General features: G+C 42.9%; 2 protein-coding genes across 3 annotated transcripts in view; both read left to right on the top strand.

The window, feature by feature from the left end:
- Nucleotides 1-10846, top strand: part of LOC137157806 (butyrophilin-like protein 2) — a 55286-nt gene extending 44440 nt beyond the window's left edge. For both annotated transcript variants that reach the window (XM_067555215.1, XM_067555214.1), the window contains 7 exons: nt 10-30; nt 456-476; nt 2519-2545; nt 7713-7739; nt 8777-8803; nt 9354-9374; nt 10760-10846. In XM_067555215.1, the coding sequence (XP_067411316.1) occupies nt 10-30; nt 456-476; nt 2519-2545; nt 7713-7739; nt 8777-8803; nt 9354-9374; nt 10760-10809 (194 nt within the window). In that variant the 3' untranslated portion in view covers nt 10810-10846. The remainder of the gene's footprint in view (nt 1-9; nt 31-455; nt 477-2518; nt 2546-7712; nt 7740-8776; nt 8804-9353; nt 9375-10759) is intronic.
- Nucleotides 10847-11683: 837 nt separating this feature from the next.
- On the top strand, nt 11684-20651 carry LOC137157810 (butyrophilin subfamily 1 member A1-like). Its single transcript, XM_067555218.1, has 11 exons — nt 11684-11702; nt 12571-12591; nt 13411-13437; nt 13635-13655; nt 14239-14259; nt 14976-14996; nt 16019-16039; nt 16432-16452; nt 18091-18111; nt 19188-19214; nt 19978-20651. The coding sequence occupies exons 1-11, from the start codon at nt 11684-11686 to the stop codon at nt 20502-20504; spliced, it is 747 nt and encodes a 248-aa protein (XP_067411319.1). The 3' UTR covers nt 20505-20651.
- The last annotated feature ends 576 nt before the right edge of the window (nt 20652-21227 follow it).

Raw genomic sequence — 21227 nt, 5'->3', positions numbered from 1 at the left:
CCTTTGCAGATCAAATACAGTTGGAAAGAGGTAAGTTTTCATTAATGTATGTAGCCTTGTATGTATCTAGCCTTGTACTCAAGGTGGGGAAGGACAGATGGGTTAGGGTGGAATTGCACCTAGTCAGCTGCCCACACTGGAGTCTTCATCAACAGTGAGAAGTCCAAGGATCAGAGGCTGCAAACTGATTTGATAAGTAACTCCAATGCTGGGCTTCAATCCATCTTTCTTGATTCATTCTTAATAATAGGAGGGGAAAATATTGCACTTTGAAAACTGAAATGCTAATCATGGTTGACTTGTGTGGCTGTGATATGAAGGAGGAGCTAATTCCTTACACTTCCACATCCTTCATGGCTCACACTTAACAAGCACCAATCCAAAGTCAACCGCCAAAGATTTACAGAAAAAAGCAAAAAGATGTAGTTACTCAAATGTAGGTCATTCCTTTGCAGATGAACTACGGATGGGAAGGGGTAAGTTTGCATTCATTTATGTAGCCTTCTCAAACTGAGGAGAGATGAAGCATGTTGTGGAATTGTGTGTACTGTATATCTGATGCAGAAAATCAGAAGAGAAGCTCTGATCTGCTAGATGCAGAATTGGACAGTTTATTGCAGCTTCTCAATCAATGATTGGTGATGAGGGCAGTATAAAACATAATTGGGTTAGATTGTTTCTTTTTCTCTGGTGCATTTTTGGGAATATTCTTCATCTAAAGTAGGTTTGGATCATCAGGTTTGGGGCTGTTTACAGGAAGCAAAAATGTGTTAACCCACCGTGCCTATTGGCTGTGAATGACATGATTGTACCTGGTAAAAAATATTCAAATTTTCCCTTAAAAAAGCAAAAAAATTTTTCATTCCACATTTTAGTTTTTCAGAGGAAATTTTTTAAATAAAATTTTTTTTTTGTTTATTTTGGTTTTCAATTTTTTTAATGATTTTTTTGTTCTCCCCCCCTTTCTCCTTTTTATTTTTTTCCACTGAATGAAATAGAATGAAGGTTGTTCAAGTTTTTTGTTTTGTTTTGCCTTTTTTTCCATTTTTTCACTCTTCAAGCTTTCAAAATTCCTCAGTCACTTTGTAACCTTTCAAAATACCCTCAACTTTTGAGAAGGCAGCTGCCACCTGACTGTAGCCGCCAAAACCCACAGCACACAAGTTTTTACTGTAAAAATTTCCTTGCTGGTGATGTTTCTGCCTGTGGGCATGCACACTGCTGCTTCACTCTAGGCCCCAGTGTGGTCCATGAACCAGAAAGAAGGTAGGCATTCCTCTGCGTATCTTGTGGGGGGTGGGGCCCAATCACAGACCAGCTACTGGATTGGGTCCCATGAAGAATGTGTGGGCGGTAATTGCCACCTCATAACTTTTAGTCCAATGGTTACAGCTTTCACCAGGTTCAATTCCCCCCTTTGCCTGATGGGGAGAAAGGATTTGAACCAGGGTTTCCCACTCCTCTCAGTGCATTAACCACTGGGTTATGGGATATTCCAATATGGATGTTCCCTCAATCTCTTCTGTTGATGCTGTTCCACTTTGGATTAACTAATTAACAACTAACAGAGTAAGAGACAGACCAAGAGCCATAATGACTGTATACTTGTGGTTGGGGCCTTTGCATGGGAGGGAGAAACCCAGTGTCCAGTCCTCCTGCTATAATGACTCTTTAATTATTTATACTAAGTGGAAGAGGTTCAACAGGGGAGACTGAGAGCATCTCACACCAGGATATCCCATAAATGAATGATTAGCGCAGCCTCTGAAAAGTGGGTGCTGTAGGTTCAAATCCCTCCTCCCCCTCAGGAAGAGTTGGGAGGTGAGCTTGGGTTTCCAACTGCCTGGGTGAGTGCCCTAACCACTCAAACTTCTGAGGTGGTACCCGCTACCTCCCCCCTCACTTAATATGTATTTAATTAAAGAGGAAAAGCTTCAACAAGAGAGACTGAGAAAGATACATAGTCCAGTAGTTAGGCCAGTTGTCTGAAAAGTAGGAAATTTCTCTCAAATCCCTTCATTTCAGCAGACAGAGGAGAGAATTTAAGTATTTCCCATATCCCATGTGATTACCCTAACCACTGGGTGGATCTGGATCTAAATATTTCTAGACCCTACCATCCACACCCCCTGCAACTGGTCTGTAATTCTGTAAACAATATTCCCACCCCTCTTTCCCAATGGATCTCATAAGAACTAAGGGTCAGATTGTCCTCTACCATGGTGGTGGTGGTGGTGTGGAACTACTGGGAACTCCAAGATCCTCTCACTGGATGTACAAAGGGGAGGGGCTCCTAATCTTGAAAAGAATATGTGGGGAGGGGGAGAGCCTGACACCAAGCAGAATCCTAGAGTCTGACAGAAATAAGTGGAGACCGTAGACTTCTGTTCCTGCTCCCACTGCAATCAACAGGGATTGGTCATGAATTTCAGTGGGAGCAGTGTGTGTATATGGTAATGACAAAAAGGAAACATTTAATCAAGTAAAAATGGCCCTTTGTTTGCTTCTCCTTGTCTAGAAAAGAAAGAAGAGCATTCTGAAGAAGGTAAGATTTCCTGTATATCTGTTGATCCATCAGCGAGAGGCATATTTTACCCAGTCACATTAATAGAGCACACATGAAAATATGATTGGTTATTTCATGCACCAAGAGTCATTGTAGAGCAATATGAAGCTTTAAATGTATTTTGCTCTTTCAACAGCAGTTAATTGGATAAAGGGTTTGATTGCTTCCCTTGACTTCAGTGGGAATTAGATTGGGTTGAATTAGACTATCTTGATCTTCTGTCTGCCTTTCTTTTAGTGCTACGAATACTGAGTGCTAAATTAGGTAAGAGGAATGTGTTTCCATACATTAATAGTGAATACAGTCACTCACTTTTCAGTCACTCTACAGTCATTCATAAACCTATATATATAGCAGTCATCCCTCTAGAGAAAAAGGATATGGATTTTTCCGTTATAAAACTCTATTAACAGTTGCTCATAATTTAGCGAAATAACCACAGTTGGAGTTGCAAGTGCTCAGCCACTGCCTTTCCTCAAAGGCAATGATTTTGTTTTTTCTTCTGGAAAATTTAAACGAAAACTGTTCCTCCATTTTTGATTGAAAAAAAAGTATGAATAATGAATGTTTCTTCATTGTGTGAGGGTCTCACAGCTCCCTTAAAAGGGGGAGGTAGCTCTGCCTGCTTGCAGCTTGGGTTCACCCCCTGCAGTCCCTGACAGCTTTCTTCTGCCTCACAGGAGTCAGAGGCTCCTCCAGCACTCTCTGCTGTAGAGAGAGAGCTCTCTGAGGGAAATGCCAACGTTGTATTTTATGTAGCCTCTCTCTCCCTCATATGGCTTAAGCCTCCTCCCCGCTGCTTCCTAATCAGAGTGGCTTCTCCACATTCCAGGCATGCATTGGGTCCAGGGTTCTTTATTTTAGTGCCTGGTGCCTCCACCCAAAGATTACTCTTCTCTGTGCCTGGGACAAGGAGGTGCTGTCCATTGGGCAAATGACAAATTCTACTATGCTATTCACAAGGAATATAACCCAGCACACGTACAATACAATACACTAATACAGGTCCCAACTAATGAAAAGCCTCACTCAGAAATAACAGTATAACACAGGGGACAGGAAACAAAGGCTCTAGGGAAACAAGATAAGAACAGCCATACTGTTTCAGACCAATGGTCCATGTAGCCCAGTATCCTGTCTTCTGAAAGCGGCTGGTGCCAGATGTATCACAGGGAATGAACAGAACAGGGCAATTAATCAGAATGATCCATCTCCTGTCATCCAGTCCAAGCTTCTGACAGTCAGAGGCTTAGGGACACCCAGAGTACAGGGTTGAATCCCTGATCATCTTGAGTAATAGCCATTGATGAACCTATCCTCCATGAACTTATCTCATTCTTTTTTTGAACCCATTATACTTTTGACCTTCACAACATCCTCTGGTGATAAGTTTCACAGGATGACTGTGCATTGTGTGAAGAAGAACTTTCTTTTCTTTGTTTTTAACCTGTTGCCTATTAATTTCATTGGTTGACTCTGGTTCTGGTATTATGTGAAAGGGTAAATAATACTTCCTTATTCACTTTCTCCACACCATTCATGATTTGATAGACTTCTATTATATCTCCCCTTAGTTGTCTTTTTTCTAAAATGAACAATCCCAGTCTTTTTAATCTCTCTTCACATGGAAGCTGTTCTATACCCCTAATCATTTTTGTTGCCCTTCTCTGTACTTTTTCCAGTTCTAATATATCTTTTTTTGAGATGGGGTGACCAGAACTACACACAGTATTTAAGGTGTGGGAGTATCATAGATTTATACAGTGGCATTATGATACTTTTTCTCTTATCTGTCCCTTACCTAATGATTCCTAACATTCTGTTAGCTTTTTTGACTGCCACTGCACATTGAGTGAATATTTGCAGAGAACTATCCATGATGGCTCCAAGATCTTTCTTGAGTGGTAACAGCTAATGTAGATCACAATCATTTTGTATGTATATTTGATACTTTTTTCCAATGTGAACTGCTTTACGTTCATCAACCTTGAATTTCATCTACCATTTTGTTGCCTAGTCTGCCACTTTCGTGAGATTCTTTTGTAACTCTTTGCAGTCTGCTTTGGACTTAACTATTGTGGCTAATTTAGTATCACCTGCAAACTTTACCACCTCACTAGACCCCCTTCTCCCAAGTATACCCCTTTTTCCAGATCTTTTATGAATGTGTTGAACATCACTGGTCTCAGTACACATCCATGGGGGACTCTACTCTCCACTGGAAAGAGGTTAAGGTTAACTAAAGAAAGTGTTAAGATGAACTAAAATACTAAAACATCAACAATATAACAAATTCCCCATCTCCCTGCATTCACCATATATGCAAAGACCAGATCCCTCCCTAGCACCTTTTCAGGCAGCTGATATGCTGGGGATAAGTCCTGTGACAAGTGCTGAAGCTCTGTGAATGCTGGATGGCTTAAACAAAAAGAAAGGTGTTTCCTTATGATGTCTTCACCCCCAGGTGGGTTAGGGTCCTCTCCTGGCTCTCTGGTCTGGAGTTCTGGGAAGTCCCCACCAGCTCTTGGTAGCTAGTGGTGATCCCCTCTGACCACTGGTCTCCAAATTCTCTAGTCGCACACTAACCCCCACAATAGTTCAAAGTCCTGCTTTGGTTGAAAGGCCATGCTGCTCCTCTCCAGGTTCCAAACTCAAACAGCTCAAAAGTGAAACCAAAGTCAGTCCCTTTGTCCTTCAGTCAGCCTCTCCTCTCCCACTGAGGGACTGAGGAGTTCTGGCTCCTCCCTCGCCCAGCAAACTTGCCTGTATAAATCATTCTAGCCAAAGCTCCCCACTGGCTTTTATAAGCATTTCTAGTCTATTCTGCCTCCCCCGGGCCTGAAGCCAGCTGGGAAATGGCATCCAGAGAGTCTGCAGCCAGTTTTCTGTAGGCTAGAGGGTAGGCCCCCTAGATCCTCAGTTCAGTGGTCCAAGAACTAGCAAAATCCAAAAGGGTGGGGACTACATTCAAATAAGTGACTCAGCTCCATGGTTTAGAATATAATTCTCAGCTGCATTCTATGGCTATGTTTGGGGACCTTTCTCCCTCATCTCCGCTCCTTCTTCTGACATGTTCACTGTAGTAGACTTCAGGGAGTGAGCTAGGCTGGGAAAAGCCAGAGGCAAAAGGAAAAGCCTGTGAGTCCTGCCTCAGTCTCTTATCAAATGTCTAGCTGGGGATGTTGGCTGGCTCTATGGGCACATTGCAGTTACCCCATCACAGCCCAGGCCAGGTGGGACCTCCACACCCTTGTGACTGATAGGAGCCATGAAGGATTGGGAAGACTGGCTCAAGCACCAACATCGTGTTTTTCAATTATAAAAAATTCCCATGGCTCTTCTTTGAACAGCCATGAGGCCAGAATAGTACAGGCTTCAACTTTGTGATGTGGTATGGAAATAGCCCTCCCAGCCTATGGGAGTATTCATGGAATAAGTTGCTACCAATGGAAATAAGGGTACCACAAATGAGCCTATACTAGGCAATAGAAATACATTATTCTGCTCCACTTGCTAACGTCACACGTAGCACTGCACATGGGTAGCTGATTCAGCTTTTCAGTCAACTATCAGGCCATCAAAATGACTTCCAGGCCAGGATATGGTAACAGTGGCCATCTTTTCTCCCCTGCTGCTTTCCCCAACAGAAGACTCTGTTACAGACTCCTGGTGGGGTCTGTTGGTGCTCCCTTGCAGGAATCACAGGACTTCCCAGCTTGTCTCTATCCCCAGGTAGTTCCTCAATTAAGTGTTTTCTGCCTGGGTCTGCAAGCATATTATTGCCCTGTGGTGGTGCTCCAGAAGACTGCCTGAAGCAGAGCTGTTGCTACTCTGCTACCCTAAGCTCTTCTACCTCCCTTTTGCTTTGCTGCTCTCCCTCTTTTATATTAGGTTCGTTTCCCATATGAAGGCCAGCTGTGAATGCCTGCCTCCATGATTGGCAACCCTGCCAGCTGTGTCTGGGCATGGCTGGTCTGTTTGTTTGAAGAGGGAAAGACTCCATTCTCCTTCCCTCCTGGAATTCTGAATGGCATTTAGCCTAATCCACACAGGCACAGGAGCCAGGAGGATTTTATTGAGTTCCTGCTACAATGAGGAGGAATGATAAGGACCTGATCAGGTCACCAATAGATTTCATTGCATACTTTGCTTCTGACAGTTGCCTGATCATCATCAAACTAAGTAAGAATAAAACGAGAGTTCTCTTAGAAAATAGGAAATAACCAGGTGGCCTGCAGCCTCAGCTTACAATGGCAACGGTTAAATATGTAAAAGACTTAAAAATCCTTCTGCTTCAAGCCATCAAACTAATGCTGCCTGAGCTTGGCAAAATGGTTGATCAAGGACATATTACAGTCTAATTGTCCGTTAAGGGTTTCTGCCTCTTCCTTTGATGAAACTTGGAACAGGCATTGTCAGAGACAGGATGCTCTATTAAATAGGCTATTATTGTTCAATACAGTCCAATAAGTCGGTCCAGTGAAAGATATTACCTCACCCACCTTGTCTGTCTATTATTGTTCAGTTCAGTCTTGCAATGCCAGGGATCACTTGCTCTTCCTTCTCCCAAATGCTATCTCTAAAGAAATATTATTTGTATTAAAGTCACACATAGAGAATAAAATAAAAATCCCATGGGCACAGAGATTACCATGAAAAGCAGCCAAGTTAGTATATACTTAGTGTCATTTGTTTTGTGTTTGTTTATATTGTTTGAATTCGCTATCATGGAAGGTCAAGATCATAGGATTTACAACTGAATTTTACATTTCGATCTGAAGATGGTATGATTTGTGGTAACTCTTGGAAAAATATTTGTAAACCTGTTCCTGCCCCCTTTACAGATTGCACTGACCTTCAGCCGGAATTGGTTTGGGCTCTGGAATAGGTGTTTGGAAGTTTGTGTGCAGGGGGCTGGAACTGGGGGTGCAGCAGCACCCCCTGGCTTGAAGTGGTTTCTATCATAAACAGTTTGTTCAATGGCTTTCAGTGGCTTGTTCATGAACAGTTTGTTCAATGGCTTTCAGCATCCCCACTATAAAAATTGTTCCAATGCCACTTTTTATGTGTATGGTACTGGCAAAATAAGAAATATAAAAACATCAGTTAAATAAGAAACATTATCTGTTTTCTTCCCTTCATTCAGAAGAGAAAGAAACACTGTTTGAAGCAGGTAAGGTTTCCTATGTCCTTACTTTATTCTTCATTGTGGGTCAAACCTCACTTCATTGCATTGCCACCAAGCAAATGAAACTGTATGTCTGTTTCATGCACCCGTTTCAGAGAGCTATTGTTGCAAAGAAATAGGACGCTCTAAATCTGTGTTGCACTCCTAACAGAGTTAATGCTAATGGCATCAGTAGTGCTGCCCGTGCTGTCAGTTTTCAAAATATTTTGCAGTTTTATGTCAGTAATTGCACACAGATGGGTTAGACATCTTTGTTAGCATCACTAACACATAGCAAGGCACTAACATGGTCTTCTGTGGAACCACATCCACCTATTGCCATAGGGAAATTCCAGTTGGTGTTTTCCAGTTGGTGTTGAGAGGCCTGTTTTGCAAAGTACATTCTACTTTCCTGCAGTTTCCTCATCCTGAAATCAACATCACTAAGGCCTGATTTAACAAAGCACTTAAGCATATGCATAAGTACCTTTAATGCAGCCCAAGCACAAGATGAAGTTAAACATGTGCTTGACTGCCTTGCTGGACTGGGACCTAACACATTGCACTAATAAAGCCCCAATCCTGCAATGGTTTATGCACCACGAGACATTCTGCTGAAGTCAGTGTCACTGTTTACAGTGCATAAAGTTAGGCATATATTGAAATCTGTGCCGCATCGTGGCCTGAAGGTTAAATTCTGTTCTCATGTACATCCCTTCTGTCTTGTTTATTTCAGTAAGGGTCCAAATCAGACAGAATTTGGCCTGTTGTCTGCTATATAGCACCACTGAATGTTGTCACTCTAAACTCTCTATGACCCAGGTGGGCATCTCCAGTGTGGATCTGTTTTAACCTCTACAAAAGGGTCCCCTTTGTGTTTTATGATCCAGCAATTTTTCAGGCTCAGTGTTCTGTGAAGAAAAGATTGAGGTGATTAGACTGTGACTGAGAGGGGCCCATTAGAAAGGTGGGTGGTGCAGTGCAAACCAGAGAATTCACATATAAGTTATTCTTTACTCATCCTTTTACTGGCTTTCTTTCAGAAATGAAAAAGTACCGCTCTAAATTAGGTATGCAAATAGTTTTTCATATATTAAATAAATATGATAATTCAAGTAGTATATGTCCTTACATATTATTATATATTTTGTACATTGAATGTCATGTATCAGTTGCTAGCAAAGACCTATTCTAAGCAGAAGTGGGCCCAGAAATTCACAGAGATCTGGACAAAAACTAAGTCCGATGTGTCCAGAACTAGAGAACTTCTATGAGAGCCATTGAAAGGGACTGGACACAGCAGGGGAGACGAGTCTGGGGAGACTCGGGACTCGAAGGGCAGTTGGTGTCACCCTGCATGGAACTAGGCTGGGGAAGCCAGGGTGAAGCCTTTGTCCTGTGAGCAGACTGCTGGGGTCAGGGACCTGAGCCAAAGCTGCAAGCACAGAAGAACTCAGGATTTCAGGGCAGGCTGTCACCCTGTCCTGGTCTGGGTGAACCCCCAAAGCATCACACATGCTATTCATGGAATTAATGCATTGATTAGCCATATTAAAATGCTTTTCACAAGCTAAAAGGTAACAAGCCAGGTATTGATTGATAATGTTTGTATTTTCACAGAGGATCTGCAGAGGCAAAATGGTGAGTTTATACTGACTTCTAAGCAGTAACACTCAATTTTTCTTAACAGAAAGGTAATGTATGTCCTATGTTTGTAAGACCCAACACCAGTCCTTCAATAATCCATTATAAAGCCAGCAGACTGCAAACTGTCAGTTTTGAGTGGTGTTTTTATCCCCTTGTGTAGGCCAAATATAGAATTATTCAGTCTGTAGTAAGGTAAAATTCCTTGGGATCCAAGAAATATAACTGTGTAAAGGCTAGGCAGGAACAGAGTAAGGACCTGCTTTATACTGAAGGTGGAGTCCAGTTCAAGGTCTCTGCTTTAATATTTAAAGCCTTTGGTGGGATCTGTCATGCTTATCTAAAAAATGCTTCCCCCTCTGTGACCATAACCTCAACCGACAGCTCTACTCCCCTGGAACAAAGAAAATGTAACAGAATACAGGGAGGCTTTTGAGAGCAGGGGCAGAACCTGAACCTTCTCAGGGGTTGGACTCGGACCATTACACTGGTCCATTAGATGAGAGAAAAGGAAGTTACTTACCTGTACAGCTGCTGGAGTTTGTTGAGATGTGCTGTCTTTGTGCACATTCCATGACCTACCTTCCATCTCCTCTACCCTGGAATCCTTCTACCTACCAGGATTCTACAGGGGAGAGGAAATTGCATGGCAATTAGCAAACTCCATCTTTTAATGCACTTGACATGTGGCATGAGGAGTCTCAAGACACATGCTCATACATACGGGCACTGCTGGGCAAATGACTCCAACCGTGAGTGAGGTGGGGTGACTGAGCACCATTAGAGGAATGTGCATATGGACAGCACATCTTGAAGAACCCCAGTTACCATACAGGTCAGTAACTACCCTTTTTCCATTCTCTCTCTGATGATGTAGTGAAAGCTCCGATACAGAAAAGAAGTGACATGTTTTGCATGGTTGAAGGAAAGAACATGGTTGTGCTTTCCCATTGCATTTCAGAATGAAATCATAAGGACCAGAGTCACAAATGTACCCAGGCATTGCAAAGCTGAGAGAAACCCTTGCATGCATCATGATACCAAGAGCACAGGGTTTAGGAGTGTGGGACAGCCAGGTTTCAATCCCAGGCTCTATGTGATTTGGAGCAGGTACTTGAATCCAGGTCTTTTGTTTTCCAGCTGGATGCCCTAATCGCTGGGCTATTGGGTATTTTGGGACAAGCAGACCCCCTCTCTTTTGTGCAATTCTGAGCCTGTTGGCCTGCTCTAACTAAGGCTATGAGATCAGGCCCCCTGGCAGGGCCCGATTCATCTCCTGATGAAATCAGTGACAAGATTTACATGATAAGGAGCAGGATTAGGCCCCTCATCAGATCATACAGTGAATATAATGAAAAGAGTTTCTGTTTTTTCTTTCCCAGATCAACTGAAGGAGAACAAACGTAAGTTTTCTCCGACAGCTGCAGTTTGAAAGGGGAAGGGCCTGGCATTTCCCCAGTGAGAGAGGTGGGATAGGCAGATTTCCTTCAATTCAGTAGGGGAGGAGCGGGCCAGGACCTTTGTGTTTTTGCAGCAAGAGGAGGAAGGTGCGTATTTGCATTTGGGACTCAAGGGAGTTTGGGCATTTTTCACTGAAGGTTGTATCTCTACTTGGTTGGCATGAAGGTGTCAAATTAGGACTTCTCAGAGGAAAGAAATGTTCATTAACTCAATTTGCAGGAAAAACAAAGACAAAAGGGGTGACACATTGAGAGGTGTCTGCCTTTGCAAAAAAAATGGCAAAAATGCAAGGGTGGAGTTGCTTTGACTGAAGAGCAAAACACACAGAGTGAGGTTTCATTATGAAAGTGTTTAGCAGTGATCTCTAGCTTGCACAACACAACTTGTCTATAACAACTGTAGGATTAATACCTTCCCGCAAGGAGAATCACTGCTAATGAAGGGCCAGAGCATCCAGTCTGATGGGAAACCTCTGCTGGGAGCTCCAGGAGCCTTTCCCAGGGAAGGTTCCTCTGAATCCTCTGCTCATGAGGGGAGTACTCGGGTCAAAAAGGAGAGTGTAAAGCAGCCAGAAATTTCCACAGAGCCCAAGACTGATGGGAAAGTAGGCCCCATGCTCATGAGTCTTGAGCCTTGTATACAAAGATGCTCTTCTCTAGAGCAGTTTCCTGGTCTTCCCTGACCTTGGCATCTGGGTGCTGAGTGTACCTTATCCCTCTCTATGCTTGGGATCTCCAGGAGGAACAGCTCACCCCTCGAGACACATCCAAGGGATGTTGTGAAGGCTAAAAGCCTAAATGGGTTACAAAAAGCACTTGATAAGTTCATAGAGGATATGTGCATCAATGGCTATGAGCCAAGACCGTGAGAGAGACAACCTCATGCTCGGGGTGACCCCAAACCTCTGACTGCCAGAACCGAGGAGGGGAAGACACGGGTGGATCTCTCCAAAATGTTCCTGTTCTGTACATCCCCCCTGAAGCACTGCTGCTGGCCACTGTCAGAGCCAGGATACTGGGCTAGATGGACCATTGGTCATACCCAATGTAGCAGTTTTTATGTCCTCAGGAGTCTTGGAGTTTCTCTATGAGGATGCTGTTCTCCAGGGCTCTTTCCTGGCCCCCTGTTCCCTGTCAGCTCGGTCCTGAGATTGCTTTGTCCCTCTCTGTGCCTGGGATCTCCAGGAGGAACTGCTCACCCCTCAAGGCACATTCTTGGCTTCAGGTCCCCCCTGGACTCGCAGTTCTGCAACTCTCTCCTCTTCCCCACCACAGGGTTGGGCCTATCAGGCACAAATGGTCTATAATGGAAACAGGCACAATCTTTTAAATGTAACCTTTTAATCCCCTCCTCCTGCTGAGTGTCTCTTACATACTCCACTGAGCCCCAGCCAAACTAAACCCTTCCACGCTAGGTTTTTCTTCCCCACAAAAAAGGAGGGTTCTGCTGACTACCTTGCTGTAGCCCCATTCACCTGGCTGTTACAAAGCCCTTTAGCTGGTGCTGGGATCTGTACAGCTGGAAATGCTGGAGAGACTGGTGTGGGGAAAGTGGGGATAATGCTTATTGGTCCCCCTTCCTGCACATCCCTTCGCCCTCCCACCCCTATTGCACACACAGGACTATACAACTCAGTGGAATCTTTAGCTTTTAACTATTAGTTACCTTACTACCTGACCCTTTCACAGTGAAAGTTTCTGTCACTATCACTGAACATTTGTTTCTCTTTCAGAAAACCTAGAGAAGACAATAGGTAAGTCTGTGCTACAATTTTCTTCTGTATAAACAGCTGGTCAACACACACGAATCTTGTATAGTGGAAAGTGGAAGAATTTATTGTTAAACTTCTCTGTTCTGTCCTGCCTTTCACAATCCCCTTTTCCTGGCTTGACAAGAGCATCTCTGATTATTTGCTAGATTTCAGGATTGTTGCTTATACATTACTGCATCTTTAAACAAACTCCCCCGTGCTGTTTGGTGTCATCCAGGAAATATAATTCTCCAGAAAACAGCTATTGTATGAAAGAAAATGTATGCATGAAAAGGCTTCCACATTGAAACTGAAAATGGAATATAAGTCATTAAATAAAAAATATAATGGCTTTTAAGAGCTGATGCCCATATTAGGAAAGTTGGATTGTGTTTCCTATTGAGCTTTTCGCTATTCAATAGTGACTATGAAAGTTCTTGCCAAAAGTATTAAAAAAGATTAGATTCCAATCTCTCTTTTAGTCTTCTACGTAGTGAGATGGGCATGTGACTAGCCCCACATAATAAGTAGCTGGTGAAGGCTCTTTGCTCTGCATCCTATGGCCAAGGGGTGGGGTATCTGAACTCTCAGAGGAAATGGGGTGCAGCCGGGACTCACTCCGGAGCCCTAGGGTGTAACAAGAACAGAAGAGATTGTGGAGTCAATCCTGTTCTCATTGGTGTCAACAGAAGTTTGCTATGAAGTTCTTGGCAAGCAGGATTTTTGTCTAGTATTTGCGTTTGTCTTTGTGTGCCTTAACGACAAAAAGGAACTACACATTTCATCAATTAAAATTTTTCTTTGTTTCTTGTTCTCATTTAGGAAGGAATGTGGAATTTCCTGAAGCAGGTAAGATTTCCTGTCTGCTTCCATCAGCCAGGGTCAAATCTCTGTCACAGTGGCTGCGTCTACTGTTGGAGCTTGATGTGTGATTCATAGGTCACGTAACTATCCTGGGAGCTGCATACCAGGAGCTCCTAATTTAATAACTTTAATAAAGATAAAGTGCATATATTGAAAAGTGTCCTTTTGGTTTTTCATTGCAGCCCAACTCCAGGAGGAAAAGGGTAAGTTGGCTTTGACTTCTGCAGTTTGGAGAGAGAAGGGTTGGTCATTTCCTTCCACATCCCCAGCTCCATGGAAAACGCATCTCTTGGAATCTGCTATTCCCAATCACTCCCAACACCTATTTAGGGTGATGTATGTGATAAACAAAGGAAGCTTTAACAAAGAAAAAGTAGTACATTTTTGCCTGTCTTGAAAAATAACCATTGTGATGTCATTGTAACCTTTCTTGCACAGAAGCCTTGCCTAAGCAAATCAGTAAGTCTGCATCGAGTTTGTATCAGTTACTGCCAGATGCATGAGGGAAATGTAAGCCATTCATGTAACATGGGCAGTCCCTATGCCTCTTTGACAGAATAAATCCAAGGAGACATTGTTAAAGTTCCACTCAACCACACATCCATGTGGGGGCAGCGTAGCGGTGTCAGAAAAAATCTAGCAATCCTTAATTCAAGATTTGATTTTTCCTTCAGTGAATTCAGTGGCAAGACTTCCATTGATTACCCTGCAAGCAGGATTGGGCTGTTAATTTGATTACAATAAAGTACATGTATTGAAAAATGCCCTGTTTGTTTTTCTTTTCAGACAAGCTCAAGGAGGAAAAGGGTAAGTTGCTTTTACTTGTGCAATTTGGAAAGGGAAGGGTCAGTCATTTCCCCTTTGAGGGAGATAGAGGAGGCAGGTTTTTCTTCATGGCTGAGGAGTCTGGCTCTTTCTGTTGTTTTGGTGAGGGGGAGGTGAGTGAACTTTGCAGTTGAGACTCGGGGCAATTTGGGCATTTTTCATGGGGTGATTCTTTCTCTGTTTGACTGGGGTGTGGTGGGCGTGTAAGGTTGGGGCTGTTCAGAGGGAAGAAATGGACATAGCCACTGACAGACCCCATGTGAAAGTGAGAATGGTTTTGCTAGTTGCAAAATGTTGCCACTTCTGGGGAATGGGAAGTTTTAATTGCGTTTTGCTCTGTCAGCTCGGCTAACCCTCAGGTATTCAGAAATGTAGCCTGTGCTGTTAGATTTCTGTCAGAAGATTCTGAAGTGTTCCATTGAATGCATGTGTGGATTAGATGGCATGTAAGAAATGGGAGGTAATCTGTCATGTAGGGCTGAGAACAGCAGAGACAGCAGAAGGTGGTCAAATGCACAGTTAGATAAATATTGGACAAAATATGTAGCTCACTGAATAGAACCCATACCGAATACGACTGATTCATTCTCTTCATAATGTTAGTAAATCAGACACCCAACTGTTATGGGTTTTTTTTTCCTTCACATTGTAAACAACAAAACAACAAGTGGTGATTGATAAAGTTTCTTCTTTTGCAGAGCAACTGCAGACAGAAAATGGTGCGTGGATTTCTAAACATTATCATTCTGTTTTTATTTCCCAGAAGTATAATGTATATCCTGAATCTGTGCACCCCAGTACTGCTCCCTAAAAAATCCATTATACAACAGCAGGCTCCAAACTGTCAGTTCTGTGATGTATCTTTGTCTGTTTCTGTAATCCCATTGAAATCAATGTGCCACATACAGAATTAATTCAATCTCTAGCCTCGAACGTGAAGGCTTATATCTACATTAAGGCTAAGTAGGAACAGAGGAAAGACTTGCTTCCCATTGAATGTGGAGGCCTATTCAAGATCTCTGTGTTAACATTCAAAGCTTCCCATAAGATCTCCCCTTCTCGTCTGAGAGATGCTTCTCCCTCTGTGACCATGACTCCCCCACTAAGACATACATTCCGCTTGTGAAACAGAACATGCACCTCTCTAGGAGCAGGATTTGGACTACAGAACTCAAACCTGCACACAATCAGAATGGCCTCACCTCTCAGGATACATGTAAAACCCACTGCTTAGATGCTGCTTTTCCCACTAGCTCCCCAAACCTGTCTATTTAGTGTGACATATCTCATAATGTTAGGAAAGCTTTAGCAGAGAAAATAAAGTACATTTTTCTTGGTCTGAAAAATAACCTTTTAATATCATTGCAACACTTCTTGTTCAGAAGCTCTGCCTAAGCAAATCAGTAAGTCTGTACCCACTTGGTATCAGTCACAGTCAGATAGATAAGGGAAATGTTGTTACCCTTCTTGTCACCTGTGCAGTCCTTGTGTCTCATTCACAAAACAAATCCAAGGAGACATTGTTAAGGTTCCATGGAGTTACCCAATCATGCGTGGGCAGCGTCTGCGTTTCAGAAAAAAAAACCCCTACTGTTACTGAATCCAAGACTTGACCATTCCTTCAATGAATTCAGTGGCAAGTTTTCACTGGCTATCCTGGGAGTTGTATACTAGGCGCTCCTAATTTAATAACAATAAAGTACATATATTGAGAAATATCCTGTTTGTTTTTTTTTTTCAGACAAGCTCCATGAGGAAAAGGGTAAGTTGGCTTTGACTTCTGCAGTTTGGAAGGGTCAGCCATTTCCCCATTGAGGGAGATAGAGGAGGCAGGTTTTTCTTCACGGCTGAGGAGTCTGGCTCTTTCTGTTGTTTTGGTGAGAGGGAGGTGAGTGAACTTTGCAGTTGAGACTCAGGGGAATTTGGGCATTTTTCATGGGGTGGTTCTTTCTCTGTTTGACTGGGGTGTGGTGGGAGTGTGAGGTTGGGGCTGTTCAGAGGGAAGAAATGTTCATTAGCTCAATATGCAACGAAAACAGTGATCAAACAGGGGGCACATTGAGACTGGACTGCTTTTTCAAAGCAATGGCAGGAAGGCAATGGTGAGTTTGACAAAAATGCAAGTGGTGACTGATAAAGTTTTTTCTTTTGCAGAGCAACTGAAGAGAGAAATTGGTGAGTTTGCATGGTTTTCTAAGCTGTATTATTCTGTTTTTATTTCCCAGGAGTATAATGTATATCCTGTATTTGTAAATCTCAGTACCACTCCTGAAATCATCCATTATACATCAGCAGGCTCCAAACTGTCAGATCTGTGATGTATCTTTGTCAGTTTATGTGATCACACTGAAACCAATGTGCCAAATACATAATTTATTTAATCTGTAACCTTGGACTCGGAGCCTTACCCCTCGGTAAAGACTAAGTAGGAATAGAGTAGAGACTTGCTTCCCATGGAAAAGGGAGTCCAATTGAAGGTCTTTGCTTTGACATTCAAAGCTTCCCGTAGGATCTGCCCTGCTTACCTGGGAGATGCTTCTCTCCCTGTGACCAAGATCCCCACTGACAGACACCTTCATTCCAAAAGGTGTTTCCATGAACTTCCATGGGTGCAGAATTGGGCCATAGGAAGCCCAGTTCCTCTGGTTCCACTGCTTCCTGACTAGGACCTTTCTGGTTTTTGTAATGCGAGGAAGGTAGACACATTTTGCATCTGAGATTCAGGACTGCAGAGTATTTTTCACTGGCAGGTGGTCTCTCAAATGCTGTAGCATTGAAACTGGTGCAATTTCTTTTGTGAAACTTTTTTTCCCCCTCTCCCTCCTAAGAGTGTCTTATAGGGTCTGCTGTGCCATAGCAAAGTGTGTGTGGTGGGGGAGTGGAGGTTTTGCCACCTCCCCCCATGTGCAAGGAGGGCTCAGTATTTTCTTCTGGTTTCCTGGTTCTCAAAACTCCTTCTTTACATCCATAAAGAAACAGTGAGCCAGGGGCTGGGCTGGGTATGTGTGAGGATAATGCACTTTTCTGCCCCTTCACTCCAAGATAGAGTCCCTGTAAAACACAATCCTGTTCAGAGAATCTTTTGTTTTTTTTAACTACTAGTGATCTTTTGGATGGTTGCAGACGTTTATTCCACTCAGGAGTGTTTGTGCCCAGTGCATCAGTGCTGGAGATTTTTCCCTTGGCAGTACCCATCGGGACAGTGCATGCAACCTACTCCTCCTCTTCGCCCCTCCTGAGGTCATATAAGAGTGGCTCAGCCTCAATCCCACCTTAGTTCCTTCTTAACACCAGCAGCCTTAGTTGGTGCTATCTATGTGCATTTTCTCTTCATGTTTTTTTCTCTCTGTGTCCCTCTGTGTCACTGAGTTTTTCACTTTGTAAATAGTTGTTAATAGTTGTCTGTGGTAGTGCCTATAGCCTAATTTAGATTTAGTGCAATCCCCCTCAAAATATCCATTGCAGAGCATCCGAGATTCCTCTTCTGCGTAGGAGAAGGGCTCTGTCGGCTTTGCACATCTGCAGTTCCTAATCCGGATCTTAAAACTCTTGGAACTCCACACTTTTCCCCATTCCACATAAATATCTGTCTGAGAGCATTAATCATCCAAACCTTAGACCCTCATCACAATAAATTCTTCCAGCGATCTGGCTATCAATTTCTCTAGCTCTTTGTTAATTTAAATCATCATGTCTTTTGTGAAATTTAATTCATTTACTGGGTAATCGTTGATCTATGATACCAAGGAAAACACTGAACAAGAATTTAGAAGGCTGTAATAATTGTTGTTGTTGTTGTTGTTGTTTTTTCAGAGAAGATGAGGAAGGAATTAGGTGAGTAAAGACCTATGTTCATACTTGCTGGTGTCTCCACTCCCATTCCTTGGAAATTTGGAGAGAGTGGCCATTTCTCTTATCTCTCCTCCATCTCCTTGGCTGCTTCTGATGGGAAAGGGGATCTTGATAGTTCATTTACTTCCCCATCCACAGCAGGGAATACAGCAGCTCCAGTCAAACACATTGCAGCTCCCCACACTGCTCACACATACCAGGCAGGATGAGAAAAGTGTCCTGTTCCTTGTTGTCTGTCTGAGCCTGAGTGACGGGACAGACCTACTGACTCCCTGAGGGGCCCAAACCACCTCAATAGCCAAGCTGGAGTAGCTCCAAATTAAAGTATGTAATTCCCAGTGCAGGTAGGCAGACACGTGTCAGCTCTGCTCAAGATAGCATGCTAAAAATAGCAGTATTACTGCAGTGACACGAGTAGCAGCTAGGGCTAGCTGCCTGAGTACGTACCCAGGGTGAGGTGGGATTGTACTCACATGGTTAGCCTGAGCCAGCGTGGTGTCACTACTGTTTTTAGTGCACTTACTCAGTCAGAGCTGGCGCATGTATGTCTACCCATGTTAGGAATCACACCTCCCAGCTGCAATGTAGACACACCCTTGGAGGGAAGTCTCCTATGTCCTGCCTAGTAGGAGCTGCATTGTTGCGAATAAAGCGTCTGGTGGTTGGAAAGCATGAGTGTGGATGGGAAGCTTCATTTTCTGTTCAAGTGAGAGGGGAATGTGTAAGAGGGAGTTAGAAACAGATCAAAGCCAAGTGAAAGAGGTAATGTGGTGAGGGGGACCATTGACTGGAGGTGCAAGACAGACAATGCTTTCTAATCTTCGCTCGGAGCAGCCCACCTATGTCTGATGGAGAGAGAGTGAGAGACAGAGAGAGAGAGGATGACCATGCAAGTGCTTTTTTTGTCTATATTAATTCCTGCAAAAGAAATCACCTTCTACTGCTTCTGGCATCTTCACTTGCCATCAGTCTGGAACTTCCCTGCTGTTGGAGGGAGGAAATCCACGGTTAACGCCTCTCTTAATTCAATATCTGTTGTTTTCTTACTTTCATTTCAGAATGGAGAAGAGGTCGGAACGCTGAAGGTAATAGAATATACAACACATAGATAACTGAGCCTAATGAGGAGTAAATCAACTCTCAGAGAGCCTATGTGACCTGCCAAATCTCAAACAACAGCAGTACTGGGGACAGAGCCTAAGGGTCCTGATTCCAGGTTTAATTACTAGACAAAAGTTTATTTTAATGAGTAATATACTGTCTATTATAATGTATTTATGTGCATACTATTTATTTATACTGTGAATAATAGAGTTATGTTGACATGACCAATGTTTGAGTTCTTAATCCAATTCTGTGGTTCCTGATGAATTTTTCATCACAGTTTTGCTATGATAGGAAACATATTTTTGCCATACTTCACACACAAAACATCCCATGATGTTAACCATGGTGGACCCGATCCTGTTCTCAGTTACATTAGTGGTGGTGTACTTTGCTGGCCTTTATTTTAAGTGAAGTTACTCTTGATTCACAGAAATATAACTGAGATCAGAATCTGGCCCATTTTGAGTACTAGTGAGATAAACAGTTCAGGGTCACTTTTATTTTTATGTAAATGTCAAGCAAGTCTCATTTCCAAAATATTTCTATGTAACATCGAATTGGCAAGTACACAGCACTGGTCAAGTCCTGCAGTCCTTACTCAGGCAAAACTCCCATTGAAATTGGGGGGAGCTTTGCATGAGGAGGAGCTGCAGAAGAAGGCCCCACAGAGTATATTTCCATCCACTTATTTATACTGGATTTATAGGAGTGACTCTCAAAATGAAATCTCTCTTCCTGTAGATGACATTGCTCTTGATACAGACACAGCCCACCCCAACCTCTCCATTGATAAGAAGAGTTTGAAACATGAAGCCCAACCTCAGAATGTTCCACCAACTCCAGGGAGGTTCGATTCGACTGTCTGTGTGTTGGGCTCTGAAGGATTCTCCTCTGGAAAGCACTACTGGGAGGTGGAGGTTGAGAACAGCACTGACTGGGACCTGGGAGTGGCCAGAAAATCCATAACGAGAAAAGGAAAACTTTCCCTTTCCCCTAAAGAGGGATTCTGGGCTCTGGGTCTGAGTGGGAGAGATTACTGGGCAAAAACAGATCCCTGGACCAGAGTCATGGTGCAGAAAAAACCCAAGAAAATTGGAATTTACCTTAGTTATGAGGAGAGGCAGGTGAGATTTTTCAGTGTAACCGATATGGCTGTGTTGTTCACATTTAATGATTGTTCATTCTCAGAAGAAGTTTATCCATTCTTCAAAAATTCCCACAGAGAAACAACAATGAGAATTTGTTCAATTAAAGAGGAATACATTTAAAATAACACTGATGCTGATTTTATACTGATATAACTGAAATCAAGGTTTTCACAAATGTATTTTGAGGTAAAAAAGTTTTTTTTTGTTTGTTTGTTTTTTAAAAAGCACATCGCCATGCTGTGTTTATTACATGTTTTGCAATAAAATATTTTCATTTCCTATTGGTTTTTTGTTTGTGACTTTTGTCCAATATGATAATTCACTAGCCTCTCAAAAATACAACGTTTCTGGGGTACAGGATGCAGGTGTTAATATGAAGAAAACACCGACCTGTCTCACAGCTTCCTTATTGGCATCTTCACCTTGGGTGGAGTCACAATAACAAGAACCTCATTGCTAATTTCAACATTTCCTCTATAATAAAAGGTAGATGATTTAGATAGCTCATTAATAACTGTATTTTGGGGCTGCATTATGAAGTAGCAGTGGCTGGACCAAAGTTGAGATTGAAGATATACACCCAGTTTTTACACATCCACCTCCCCCACAATGATTCTCCCATTGGCATAGGTAATCCACCTCCCGGAGAGGCGGTAGCCAGATCGATGGAAGAATTTGTCTATCTATGTAGTGCTGTCTACACAGGGGCTAGGTCAGTATATCTACATCTCTCAGGGGGGTGGATTTCCCACATCCCCTGAGAGACATGGCTATGCCAATGTAAGTTCCCGCTGTAGATCAGCCCTTGGTGCCTCTTGTACAACCCACTGGGTTTAATGAGGG

This window comes from Emydura macquarii, unplaced genomic scaffold, assembly GCF_026122565.2.
Source record: "Emydura macquarii macquarii isolate MOO-44397 ecotype Brisbane River unplaced genomic scaffold, CSIRO-AGI_Emac_v2 contig_1573, whole genome shotgun sequence".
Classification (NCBI taxonomy): domain Eukaryota; kingdom Metazoa; phylum Chordata; order Testudines; family Chelidae; genus Emydura; species Emydura macquarii.
This window is presented reverse-complemented; position numbering and strand designations above follow the sequence as displayed.

Coding starts and splice junctions, on each gene's coding strand:
- LOC137157810 (XM_067555218.1), top strand. Junction 14,260..14,975: donor CAAGCTCAAGGAGGAAAAGG/GTAAGTTGCTTT, acceptor CTTCTTTTGCAG/AGCAACTGCAGACAGAAAAT. Junction 14,997..16,018: donor GCAACTGCAGACAGAAAATG/GTGCGTGGATTT, acceptor TTTTTTTTTCAG/ACAAGCTCCATGAGGAAAAG.